Here is a 14,322-nt window from a genome sequence, read left to right as displayed (position 1 = left end):
AAAATTATTTAATTATTAATTATTTAATTTATTTAATTAATTATTAATTATTTAATAAAAATAATAAAATATTTAAAAAGTAGATTTGCTTCAAACTCAAAAAGAGACTTAAATATGAAGTAAACATAGCATTAAAATGAAAATGCTTCTATTTATTAAGAATGTTAATCTCGTGATAAAATATTTTGTGGAAAACACCACAGACACAGTAGGACACACAACTTGGAGGTCTGTACTTTCTCCCCACTGACTCACAGTGGCCATCCTCACCTTGATAGAAGGTTACCCCATATTTCCTTCCACCTGTCTGTTTCCATTTTTTTCATAGCATGTGAATGGTGTCCTTATCTATTCTATTCCCGTTATTTTGGTCAGAATCACTCTGTATAACCACAGCTAGCTGAAAGAGAGACTTCCAAATAGAATCTCTGCAAATATTTGTGTTTCTGTTATAAATGGGAACCTCTGGTTTAGGGTAGGAAAGAAGTTAACACCTGACAATTAGCAGTCGTAGCTACAGAATTGGTTGTCAGACCATTAGCTAACTCCTGAGTCAATCATTCTAGTCATGGGCTTGGAACTTTTTGAATACTTCTAATTCTTAGTAAAATTTTGAAATAATTGGCCAGAGATTAGAAAGGCATTGAGATCACTGGGGAGATCCTTGAGCGCAGTCTCTTTTCAGTCTCGACATCGGTTGTATGTGCTTATGAGGATCCCAGGCTCTGCCCTTCTAGAACAAGGTCTAGTCCTTCAGTGCTCCTCTGAGGAGACTGACCTGGGGTTATAGTTTTGGAAAATCAGAATGCTGCGGTGTTTGCCACAATGCAGCAGTGCCTGAGCAAAGGAAGTCTGACTCCCGGAGTTGTTTAAACCAGGAGCGAACCCCATCTCGGAGCTGTTCCTTCTGACGTGTCTTGGAACTGTTCTTCCAATGAAGGCTTACTTGCTTTATTTAAACAGCATGTCCAGTGTGATATGAGAAAGGCATGAGGAACTCTGCTTTACCAGGGAAGAATTTTCCTTTTCTGAACCCACTGACCCAGAACAACATAAAAAAGCCACAAACAGATGTTATCAACCCACATGTTGGTTACAGCAACTGTGAATAATTGCTTTAAATGGTGCTACTTTTGGTGATAGTTCTTCTACAACACACACACACACACACACACACACACACACACCTTATTCTGGGCATGGACGTGTAAGGGTCATGAAGGAAAAATAGGGAATATAGTTTAAGATTCAAGCTATGTGCTCAGCTTAGCTTATAAAAGTTTACTACAAAAGACCTAGTAAGAGTGCTTACATTGTTTTCCTAAAGGCTGGTTAAATGTAAATGATCTGATTACACAGTAGAAAAGAAGATTGAATAGACAGTGTTACATTATCTCAAAAAGTAAGATTAACTTTGGTCATATGGATAGACAAGACAGGAGGCTTTCCCAGAAAAGTCATTCTCACAGAATGAAGTTGTTACCTTCCATTGAGCAATACGGTTACTTCATATAGATAAATATTCCTCTAATAAGACGTTTTATCTGGATGGTTACTAATGATGTCTTACTTTAAACAAAGAATATTTTATTTACACCAGTGAGCAGTTTTCACTGAGTTTAAACACTGATGGGGAGAAGCCATCTTACATAAATACATGCGATGTAAAGTGCATTGCACTGATCCTCTGAACTCTGGCTCTTTCCTGTTCTCTGTCTCTCCTGGTTCAAGACACGATTGTGATTACCAGGTGTGCTGGCTGCTCCCCACCATCCAGCAGCACCTCCAGTGACACTGAATGCTTCAAGATTTCAGAATGGCCAACTGGGTAGCCAAGTTCCTGCTATGTGTGTAAACACACTCGGGTCGGTTCCATTGGAAGTAGAGACTGGCTTTAAAAGGGGGAATGGAAACATGAAGGCCAAACTGCTGCTCTCTATGTTATTCTTTTTTGAAAATTTTTTTATTATTTTATTTTATGTGTATGAGTGTGTTGCCTGCATGTATGTAAGTACGCCTGTGTCTTACAATGCCCACAGAGATCAGAAGAAGCTGTCTCATTCCCTGGAGCTGGAGTTAGGGACAGTTGTTAGCCACCATGTGGGTGCTGGGAATTGAACCCAGATCCCCTGCAAGAGCAGCCAATGTTCTTAACCACTGAGCCATCTCTCCACCCCCTCTTTACATCATTCTTAAAGAAATCATCATTTCGCTTACTTTTCTCTTTTTCTAATTTTTCTTACTTAAAATTTATAAGTTCCTGATTCACAGATCAGTTCAATCAGATATCCTTGTTATTAGTAAAACTCCTGAGTATTTCTCAGCCTTTGCAACTAAGCAAACCCCTAACCAAGCATCCACAGTGTACAAATAATTAAATTATTATTACACCTATGAAAGCCGAATCAGTTAACCCTTGCCATAAAGACACTACATCTCTCAGAAGGGAAGGAGAACACTGGCAGAAGGGAGCAAAATTAAAAATGCTTTACATATGATCGTTACTTTTTCATTTTGGCTTGGATGCAAACACCATCCATGTCCCCTTTTAAGGAAATTGGTATTTAGTCATATACTTTAGGAAAGGAGTTTTATAGTATCTCTATTTAGTCAAAGGACAAATAAAAACTTATTCTCTTAAAAGTTAACCCATCAATATCAGATAAACTCCAAATAAAGAGGGCCAGGAATGAAAAGAGGAGACCAGGCATGGGGATCTGTAAGAAAAACAGGGAAAGCGATTTTCCAGTACTTTTTATATTTAATTTGTACATCTATCAAGATTTTCATGGATATGCTTTTACAAACCAGATTAAATGTAAAGGCTTGCAATTTGAAACAGCAGTGATCTGATCACTCCTCACCTTATATCCCTGCTTAGGGCAGACGTCTTCAATTGTGCCTTTTGGTCCTCTGTGTTTGGCTATTGTCCTGATTTTTAACTTATTTTTTAAATTATGTATTTATTTGCATGTATGTGTGTATGTACAAGTGCCACCGGATGTGTGTGTGGCGATCAGAGAACAACTACGGACACTTGGTTGTCTCCTTCCACCATGTGAGTCAAGGGGATGGAACTCAGGCCATCAGCCATGAAGATCAGTGCCTTTACCCACTAAGCCAGTTCATCAACCCACTGATTCTTAACCTTAGATGTTATCTAGTCTGGCATGAGCATCGAACTCTTTGTATCTACCCTAAAGAATCCCTTTACTTGGTTATATCTGTATTCAGAGATGACTTTGCTGTGAGCATTTCAGTCCACTGTGGAACTGCCACACGCACAACACATCCTTTGTGTGGTCTTGTACATTGTTTAGATGTATCTAAGAAACAAAACTCAGGGCTGGAGAGATGGCTCAGCAGTTCAGAGCACTGGCTACTCTTGCCAGAGGGCCCGGGTTCAGTTTCCAGCACCCACATGGTAGCTAACAGCCATCTGTAATTCCAGTTCCAGGACTTGTGACACACTCTTCTGACCTCTGTGGGCATTGCACTACATGTTGCACTTATATACATGTAGGCAATACACTTGCACACATAAAAATAGTAAATAAAAATTTATAAAAGAAATAAGGTTCTATAATTCAAGGAACTGACAAGTATCTCCATCGAAGAGATTGGTCAGATCCTTGTCTCCACTGTAGCTCATAGGAGGCTTAGACACTTTGACTTTCCCGTTCTGATTTGGGCAGAAACTTCATTCTGCCCACAGCTTCATTCCACATCTCATTTTTGCAACTGGCCAGCGACTAAGCCATGTCTTATTTTGGGTTTTCAGAAGCCTGTATCTTCCCTATCCAGGTTTATGTGTTAGATATTTTTCTATTTCAACAGAGTTTCACAAACATAATCATAGCACAGAGTCAGTGATTCTGCTCCTATTCTTATCCCTCCCCTTTTCTCTGTACATATCCAGTTTCAGAAAATTTCAGGCTGATGTACTTTCTGTTAAATAACAGTTCTAGATGCTTAGTGAGCCATTTTTGTCTAAAAAATTAGTAATTTTTGTTATAGGAAAATCTACATAATATCTTATCTGCGACAGCTTAGACTAGTGTTTGACCAGTAAAATGCACGCAAAGCCTAGCCATCTTGAGACATAAAGTTGACTATCGCAGGCAGCTTTCCCACAGTCCTCTGTTCCTGCAGTTCCATTCCTGCCCTGCAGACTCCTTGTCCTCTGATTTCTGTAGCGTTAACTTTCTGTCTTCCCCTAACGTAAGAGCAACAACCATCACGTTCGAAAAGGGATTAACTCTATCTCACATCTAAGTCAGATCCCTGAAGCTTTGACAGCCATACTTTTCTTTCCAGATTTATACGAACTCGATCAATTGCTTATGGTTGAACTTTCTACTACAAATGACCCCCCCCCCTTTTTCTTCTTAAATATCTGTTATTGACTCTCATTCATCTTTTTTTAAAAAATTATTTCATTTGGGGGGATTTTAGAAAGGAAAGATTGTTCTGTCCACTATGTTAACTGACAATGTTGCCCTGTATTTTCTGGGTTCTAATCTTGCTGTGTCAAATCATTGTAGCCTGGCTCGAATGAATCCTCTTTTGCCCAGAGCTCCTCTCCCGTCTATCACAATCAGGCCTGCTGGGTTTACCTTACAAGAGCGTCCACATTCTGATCATTTTTATCACCTTTACTAATCATCTGTGATCTAACCCAACATCCCCTTTTTCCTAAACTACTCAAGTACGATTCCAAACTTCCTGATTCTCTGCTTAATAAAGCTCTTCAAGAACTTCTGGGCATGAAATCAAAGAGACAGATGCTCTTCAAAAGTTAGGCAAGTGACTAGACAGATGGCTCAGCGGTTCCGAGCACTGATGCTCTTGCAGAAGACCCAGGTTCTGTTCTCAGTACCCACACAGCAGCTAACAACCATCCCTAACTCCAGTTTCAGAGGATCTGACATCATCTGCTGATGCCTGTGGGCATTGCACTTCCATACATGCAGGCAATACACCCATACACATAAAATAAAAATAATAAATAAAAATTTTTTTTAATTAGGCAAGTCTTGTCACCCCCACCCCACCCCCTTCTGGTTTTCCAGCAGAGTGAAACACTAAGTATGTGAACTTAAATAGCCACACGATCTGTAATTCCAAGAAGCTCTCTGGCTACATTTGTGTGTTTCCAGCCAACCAACCTCAGGTACCCTCTCACAGTCATTCAATGCTTTTACTCGGGCCCTCGGGACAGAGCCTCTATAAAAGCTGATACATAAATATCTATTGAATGAGTGATTATTTCTAACAATACCTCAATTGCCTTTGCCTGTTTGGGGCATGGGAATAGAACGGCTTGTAGCAGTGCCTTTTACTTAGGGAGAATGTGTTTTCCTATTCTGCAAAAAAGAAAGAAAATTTTGAAACAAGAACTTAATGTGTGCTTTTTTAAACAAAACGAGGTGTAGTGTCCACATAGGCAAACCAGATGATGGGCAAAGCACAGCAGTTTGAATAGTTCTTGGTTTTGCCTTCTTTGGACTTCAGAATCTCCACTTTGAGTCTTGTTTTCTGGTTTTAGTCTCTGACAATGAAGCCTGCATGGAGAACACAAGCCGTGTGGGAAGTATCTTTACTGTTAACCAATGTTTGGCGGTATCCATCTCTGCAGTCTGGTCAGTGACCTGCTCTCCTTCTTCTTCAAGTACATCTGGGAGTCCTAGATCCCATAGTGCAAGGCAGAGAGCACAGGCCACACAGGGAGGCACACAAGCAGAGGGGCACAGGGAAGGCCAGTCGGGAGGGGAGTCACTCTCCAGCCGGAGGACTTTGCCTGTCTGCTTCTGTTCTGTGACTATAAATATTACTGGCCCATGTTAGATGACTACATATAGATTCTTCTCCCACTTTCTTAAAAAACATTATTAAGGAAGGTGCATATAATGAAATCTCATGTATTATTAACCTAACCTTAGTACGAATGTACAAGAAATAGGCTTAATTCAACTGAAATTTATAGGCAATTTGTTAAGGCAGCGGTGCACATTAGAAGGTACATTAGAGCCACATTGGTTTTAATATGCCATTCAATAACTCGAGCAGAGGTTAAAAATGCTGCTTAACCTCCATTAAGTATTTTTAAAATGCTTTAATTTAAAATTATTTGGAGTATGTGTACATAGATGAATGTATACATACCCACACTAATAAATACAGCACTAAATATGTTTTTCCAGCAGCTCTTTTTTTCCCTCTAGTGCTGGATGACCCCATAATGTTCAGCAGCAGTGCTTAATCAGAGGCCAGGCCGAGAAAGGCAGGGAAGGATGTCAAGGCATCCCTAGCCCATGACCCTCCCTTGTCCTTGAGAACTACAGGCAGAGAGAGTTTTATCGAGTGCTCTGCAGCTTTGAAATACAATAAAGGCTAATTTATAAAGGCAACAGCTTCCTGTGATATGGCGGGTAATACTGGGGCCACAACCCTCCATGCTTCTCCCCAGTCCTTAGTTTTGGCTTTTTATTTTATGTCGTGAAGACTGTTAGAAAGTAAAACAGAGTATCTTGTCTGATCAGGAAACATATCCTCGTAGCTAAGTAATGAGCTTATAAACCAGAGCTGCCTTAAGACCCTGTCAATGGAACTGGACTCTTGTGGTTGATAGTCTATTAAACACCAGAGAGTCCATGTTGAGACCTGATTACCACATGTCGTGGTGTTTAGTGAAACAACTTTTGAGGTTAATGTGTTTTTGAGAGAACTAAGACTCAGGATAGGATCCTCTTCCTTGATAAACTGTCAGGAAAGAATCTTGTTTCAGAGAATATGGCCAAAATCTTTGGAATATCTGGGTGGTGGGGAGAGGCATCATTATTTCAACATCGATTAAGAAAAATCTCATTTTCCTGCAAAACTTTCTAATAATCATTTCAATGATGATCACTGAATATTTTCCGAATGTTTACTGAGTGCCTGGAACTGTCACGGAATTTCATCTGTGAAGTCTCACAAAATATGTATAATATTTCCGTGATGGAGTGTTCCTTGCCCCCACCCCCCATCACAGCAAGGGAAGTGAGCAATAGATGAGACGTTTGTAAGTCTTAAACTTTATTAAATAATCATTTGAGGCTGGCTGAAAGTGTACATTTTCACAAATACCTGTAACTGCCACATCTTCAACTTCATCTCACACATGAGGCTTGTTTGCTGCTCTGGTTTCCAGAGAGTTCATTTGTTGTGGAAAATTCCAGTGATAGGTATGAAATAAAAAATTAACCCTGCCATGGGATCCTGGGTCCTGGGTGATCAGATAATGAGGAGTGATCAGCAGGGTCTGGAAACAGGATCAACTCCCTGACCTAAGATGGAAGAGTTTATAGGTGGTTGGTATGATGAAGAAGGACACTTGGAAGCATGCATTTGATAAATACTGAATCTGAGTAAAATGGCAAGAATAGAAACGATTAATGTGAATTATGGCATTGCATGTGTGCTCATATATAATTATATATAATTAGAATATCCTAGATACTATCGGAGTTTTCATTATACTTTTGTTAGTTTTGAATTTCATGCTTAGAAAATGTGGGTATAGTCATGAATATTCACATGAGTAGGAAAGCTGGTCTTATTCTAAAATAGAAAAGTCCAATAGAGTGTTTGTCATTTATCTCGTAGGAGCAGGAGATCTTATTTGGGGCTGATATTTTTCTTCTCTAGTTCTGTTCCATCTGTTGATTTCTGAAAAATTCTATTTTAAATTAGTACACTTGGTTGTTGTGGACCCCTTGCTATTTCCCCTCATACACTGGGCCACTCAGACCAATCACTCCTATAACTCATATATTTATATTGATCATTTTACTTTTCAATATAAAGAGATTTTTTTTTCATACTTTATGAGCCACAGACATTTATCCACCATCCATCGACCTTTCTGTTCATTTCATTCCTACACCCTCTTTCTCAGCTTCTATAGAAAGCATTTCTATGCACCAGACCCTGTGCTGGTCTCAGATGTACAATCACAAATGTATTAACACCTTATGGCTTAGTAGGGGAATCTGAGTCATGTAAGGACAAGTAACTACAATATAACAAGGCAGTGAAGAGATGGATGGATTCCCAGGGGATGGGGGTGGGAGAATTTAGCCGAGAAAACCTGTGTGAGGTATAAGGTAAGATAGCCAAGGAGGGAAGTATCTCCAAGAAGCGGGAATAAGACCCAAGCATCCAACATATCCCCAACCTCATTGGCAGAGTTAAATGCTTTGACACGCTGTGGGATGAACAGTGTCATCTTTGTACTCTTATTGACATTTGGGCCAACACTATGGAAAACACTGGTTGCATTTATTTTTTAAGCAGCAAATGAGCCAACACATTAGGATTATGATTTCGGATTGCCGCTGTTGGCTGCACATAATCCAGACAGCACTGATTGCTCAGAACTTTCCTGCCTGGAATAAGGGAGTCACAAATTCCTCCCAGAATTCACCCATGAATTTTCCATCTCTATTCTGGTTTAAGGTGAGAGGAGTGTTTTGAGTGCTGATCCAAAGCACTGGCCTCCTTTTCTGAATATGGCCTTGAGGTTAAGTTTGTTTTCTTTCCCCCATTTCAAGACCTCGGCAAAGCCTAGCTGTTCATGGTCCTCAGGAGAGATATTGCCAACAAACGGTCTCTCCTTTATGTTCAGGACAGGCACTGTGCTGTGCAAATAGCCACAACAGGAGATAACGCCAACCAGCTGCCTTGCTAATAACATTGAACTCCGTGGTTCCGAGAGGCATTTTCAGATAAAGCAGCTCCATGTTATGATATGGAGGTTGAATTGCTGAACTGGATTCCACACTGACTTCTACCTGAGGTTTGTTTTGTTTGGGGACAAGAGTTAGTGGAAATCAAAGGAAAAATCACACGTTTTAACAGGCTGATTTCTGCTCTGTACATGTGAACTCAAAACAACACATAATGCACAGTTATAACATGTCATAATGACTGTGCTTAAGAATGTAGTACAAAGTCATTTGTAGGAAAAAAAAATCTCAGAAATATTCATTAACATGATACAGATACAAAGACCTGGAACATGAAGTGGGTGCTAATGGGGATCAGTGATGTATTGAGTTGAAGAAGAAATTCAGGTCACTTATCATTAAGCCACACTAAGGAGGGGAAGTTTAAGCAGGAGGGAAGGGAAGATGTTGCTTTCTATAGTTGGAAACCATCAAAGGAGGTAATGGTCTAGAATTAGGCACTTTCAGGTGAGGCGAGATGCAATCTGTGAGCAGGAAGTTCCCTGAATCATCCTAATTGGAACTGCTTAAAAATAGGATGACTAAAATACTGGTGGAATTAACCCTTATAATCACGCTCCTGAGAGGAGAGGGAGATCAGTCCGTGGTGAATTCCATTGTGGCCATTTCCTAGAAGCCCCGCCTTGCGCACAGCCTCCTCTGATGCCTTTTAATACGGTGCTGCTGTTCTCTTTTCTCTGCTCATATTTCTGATTTTTATGCATTTTTACTTTCCAACATTTGAACTAGCTAATCTTGTGTGCCACATTTGTACACAGGTTTATCTAATACATCATTTCTTGTAAAAATGATCCTTAATTGGTCTAGAATTCTCTCTGGCTTGAAGCTATTGCAATAAGTCCAAATTAATTCTACTTCTAAGTATTGATGCTAATGGGTAATTTATCCAAATTGGAGAGCTGTTAGTACATTCATGATGCCATCCTTGTGAACTTGAGGAGCTGGGTACTTTACCAGGAACAAAAATACGAAGCTCTTCATCCACCATGGTCTTGGATCCAAAGAGGAGCATTCTAAATTTGTGACTTGGCCCCTTTAATGATCCAAGTAGAGGAACATGTATTAGCTCCTGTGGCTCTAACCTATTTCTGAAAATAGATATGACAAATAGAGATCCACAAACATAGTGAAGCAAATAACATAATCAGTAAATTACTATTAAAACGATGGTGTCAGCATCACTGAACTGACGGTCCCAGACCTTTAGACTTCTTCTTTCCCCATTTGCCAACGTAGCATTTTCTATTTTATTCCTCTCAAAGCTGTCTAAGAGCAATAGCAGAGCCTAAGATAAAGAAAACAGGCTAATGATTTGTGACTGTAAAATGGCAGCTTCTTTTTAAGTATCCTCCAATATGTGTGGGAGTTTGCAAAGTATTCTTTGGTTTTCCTACAGAAGAGACAAACCAAAAGGATTGACTTTGTGTTCCTGTTTAGGGTCTTTAGGAAGGTCAATATATCACCGGATATAGTGATAATGACATTTGTATAATTCATTTTTATCTTCTATAACTTTTCTCAATAGAAGATTGCTGTGACTCCTCTCTCCAGTTTCTTAAATCTATGGCAGCATTTTGTATGATGTTGTGCCTATAAATGTACATGCATGCATGCACACATGTACACATATGACTCGATACCACAAACCATTGACATTTCATATACCTGCTCCATCTGTCAAATGTCTGAAAGTGTTCTAATTTTTCAGTTGTTGGTAATGACCTGGGTCCAGGAGATTTTGAAGAACTTGAGTGTTTTTGTGAATTGCAGTTTTATTTCTTTCCTTTTGGTTTAAGAAAAGACTATGGGCTTTGAAGTTACGTCAGAATCTCTAAATTGTGTGTGTGTGTGTGTGTGTGTGTGTGTGTGTGTGTACATGTGCAATTGTGTATAATACTTGTGAGACTCACTGCCTACTTAATAATTAATGCTGTTTGTTTTTCTAGCCATCAATGTTTAGGGAAGGCCTGCTGCAGTGAAAGCTCTATGCTGGGTCCTAGGGAGGATGGTGAATTATGTAGATGAGGTTCTTGCACGGATGGAGGAGATGCTCTGGTGAAATTAGATTGTTTATATTTTTCTGAGCACTGGAGAAAATCATCAGGATGTTATAGAAATGTCGCAGGCATGTCTGAACTTGCCTAGAAAGAAATGTGTTCATGGAAGTGACGAGACCTGGTTTACAGAGAAGTAAACTAAGTACAAGGGGAGGGTTGAGGCTTTTCCTACAGACAGAATGACCCCCACAGAAGGACCCCGAAGGGTCAAGAATAGGAAGAAGTAGGACAGCCGGGGCGACTTTGGGAGATAAACTTCGAAGGGTGGACAGGACTGACTGGAAGCTGTGGTAACAACTTTGAAGTTTGTTTGTTTGTTTTTTATTTTTATGAAGAAAATAAAGACTTGAATAGTTTTAAGTAGATGAATGAGACATGGAAACTATATTTGAGAAAGGTTGTTTAAGCTAAACTGTGGAGAAGGAGGAGGGGACAGACCACTGGAGGGCCAGATGGCTTCTGAAACAGGTGGCCTGGGTTGAACCTGGTTTATGTGATTATTCATCCCAACATTTGAGGAAAATTTGCTAACCTTCCTAGCTTTCCTTTTTCTGATCTGCATGAAGGACATTAATGTCTGAACTGTTGAAGAGCCAGAGCTGGTTTGTGATTCAGGCTGTGAGAACGCTTCAGTGACTGCTCCTAGGGAGGTGGGAGTAGGGTTAGAGGGCAGAGAATTTAAAGTTCTTGGGACACACTGTCCATAGGCCTGGATCACTGATAAATTGTATACAGCAAGCCATATAGAAGATTCATGCATTGAGAATTTTAACAATATACAGTGTATATAATCAAGTTTGAATTCCAAGCAATAACGTTTTAGTAAGAGAAAATATTGTATGTGACATATTTTTGCTATAAAAATTGTCCTTCAATTCAAATGTCACTTGGAATTATGTATTTCATGTAGCTTTCTTACCAAATGTCTCAGGGATTCAGAATATGCTACTGACTACTTGTTGATGATGCATCTGCGGAGAGGAAGGCCAGCTATTGGTTGAAAGTCCATCAAGTAGTCTTAAGTATACTGGATTTTTGGTGCCTGGAGATAGAGAAGTACAACATAGATAACTTATCCCTTTTTGTTTGGTCATTATTGATACACTCATGAGCAATATCTGTAACCACATTTACACTGGAAATCAAATCATGCCCTGAGAAAGACTTCTGGTTTTCTGTTATCAGAATATTATCCTTTTCAGTATAGGTTGGACCCAAACTGCAAACAGAACTCTTCTTTATTTCCAGGATTTTATATTTCTCCTGACCATGCCTTTGGCTGCCTACCCTGCCCTTGCCACAGGGCTGGTGCAGTGAACGAAGTCTGTAACAACCTCACTGGACAGTGTGCTCACGGCCACGCTTCCACTGCTCAGCAACGCTGTGACCAATGTCAATACCATTACTTTGGGTTCGAGCCACAGACTGGAAGGTAAATCTTTATAAGTGGTTATGATTTTTGTTGTTGTTGTTGTTTTGAGTCAGTCTCACTGCATAGCCCTGGCTGTCCTGGAACTCCTTATATAGACCAAGCTGGCCTTGAACTCACAGAGATCCACCTGTCTCTACCTCTTAAATTCTGGGATTGAAGTGCTGGGTGGTGTGCACCACCATGCCCAGCTTGTAAATCTTTATCAGTGTGACAAAACATTATTGATTTGTGTTTGCAATTTCTCTTCCTATGCTAGAAGTAAGTTTCACAGTTTTCTCCCCAGAATTATCACAGAAAACCCCTTGTCCACAACCAAGAGATATTTAAATTATCTCTTTGTTTCACTTTATTCTGTGTGTATGTGCACATGTATGTGCACATGTGCATGCAGGTAGAGACCAGAGGTCACCCTTGGGTGTTGTTCCTTAGGACCTAGCAAAATTTTGTTTTTCGGTTTTTGTTTTTAATTTTTAAATTTATTTACTTTATGTGTATGAGTGTTTTACCTGCATGTATATAAGTGTACTCCATGTGTGCAATGCCTGCAGGAGGCCAGAAGAGGGCATATGAGTCCCTGGAGCTAGAGTTTAAGTCACAGACAGTTGTTAGCCACCATGTGGTGCTGGGAACCAAACCCAGGTTCCCTGAAAGTGTATCCAGTGCTCTTAACCACGGAGCCACCTCTCCACCCGCACAATAACCTTATTTTTCATGGTAGGATCTTTAACTGGCTTAGAACTCACCAATTAGATTGAGCTGGATAGCCAGCGAGACCCAGGAACAACCCCCTTGGGTTACAAGTGATTACCACCACTTGGAACTTTTACATGAATTTGGAGTATCAAATTCATATCATGAAGTTTACTGGACCAGGATTTGTCACTTACGCTGTCTCCCCTGCCCTGACTTTCTCTTAAAAAGAAATGTGTGATTCTTTTTCTCACTCCTTTTGCCCTTCAAGTCAAGGCTGACTTCAGTAGGTGAAAAACATGCTTCCTTCCTGTCCCACTGTCCACCCGTCTTATTTCTTACCTCACTTTACTACAGAATCAGAAACAGCCTACAGAGTGTTCTGTCATGTGTCACTCTGCAAGGGTCCTTGCTAGCCCTGGAGCCGAACTCCCTAGGTTAGAAGGTGGAATGAAACGTTCACCTGTACTTCAGAGGACTAAGAAGAGTTAAACAGCTCCTACATTATCCAACACCACTGAGGTTATCATCAAGAAATTAGAGTTTATTAAAATAAAATGGACCATGGCAGGGGCAGTGTAGAAAACAGAACCTAATTATGAAAGCTGAGATTGCAAGAGAGAGAAAGATCCAGATAAGTATGGACTTAAAGTAAAATTTCTTACTAAGTTTAATAACAATTCAGTTAGATATTTCAATCTGTCAGCTGACTCATGTTGTATTGACCCAGGAAAAGAAGTACCTTGATAAAGTTACAGATTATCTTTTAAGAGAAAAACACTAAAACACTTTTCTTCCATGCTGGTTTTTGTTTTTATCTTCTAGGTTTTCATCACTGAGCACGTCACAAGGGGTATTGCTCCAGTTTTCAAACAGTCTTAATATTTATCTAGTTTGAGTGAAAAACATTTCTTTATTCCACAATAAGCTTTTTCTTATGTAGTCTCTCCCTGTTTGTCCCCTGGCTCCTTCCTTTTCTTCTTCTTCCTCCTTCCCCATCGCCTGAACTAGATCAAGAGGACAGGTGACTCACCACAATTACAAGACATTTTGAGAGATGATCACAGTCCCCTGGAACTAGTAGACCTAGGATGGTCCTTCTTTCCCCTTATCCCCTAGGTTCCCTGTATACCCTTCCCTCCCAACTCCCTTAAACTAACCCAATTTTTATCCACATCTCCCTTATTAAGGCCTGTTTCCTACTGTTCTTCTCTTTCAGGTTATTTCTTTTCCTTTACGTCACTGTTTCCTTACCCTTGTCCTGGTTCCTGCAGTTATGTCTGTTTGCATACTTATTTATCAGAGTCTGATCCTAGGATCCACATATGAGGGAGAACATATGTCAATTATATTT

The 14,322-nt window shown here is 39.9% G+C and overlaps 1 protein-coding gene across 1 annotated transcript in view; it reads left to right on the top strand.

Moving 5' to 3' along the window:
- Positions 1–14,322, top strand: part of Ush2a (usherin) — an 828,188-nt gene that overhangs the window by 182,009 nt on the left and 631,857 nt on the right. The window contains 1 exon segment of the mRNA XM_008834819.2: positions 12,095–12,278. Within this exon segment, the coding sequence (XP_008833041.1) occupies positions 12,095–12,278 (184 nt within the window).

Source organism: Nannospalax galili, unplaced genomic scaffold (genome assembly GCF_000622305.1).
Source record: "Nannospalax galili isolate Female #2095 unplaced genomic scaffold, S.galili_v1.0 scaffold657, whole genome shotgun sequence".
Lineage (NCBI taxonomy): Eukaryota > Metazoa > Chordata > Mammalia > Rodentia > Spalacidae > Nannospalax > Nannospalax galili.
This window is presented reverse-complemented; position numbering and strand designations above follow the sequence as displayed.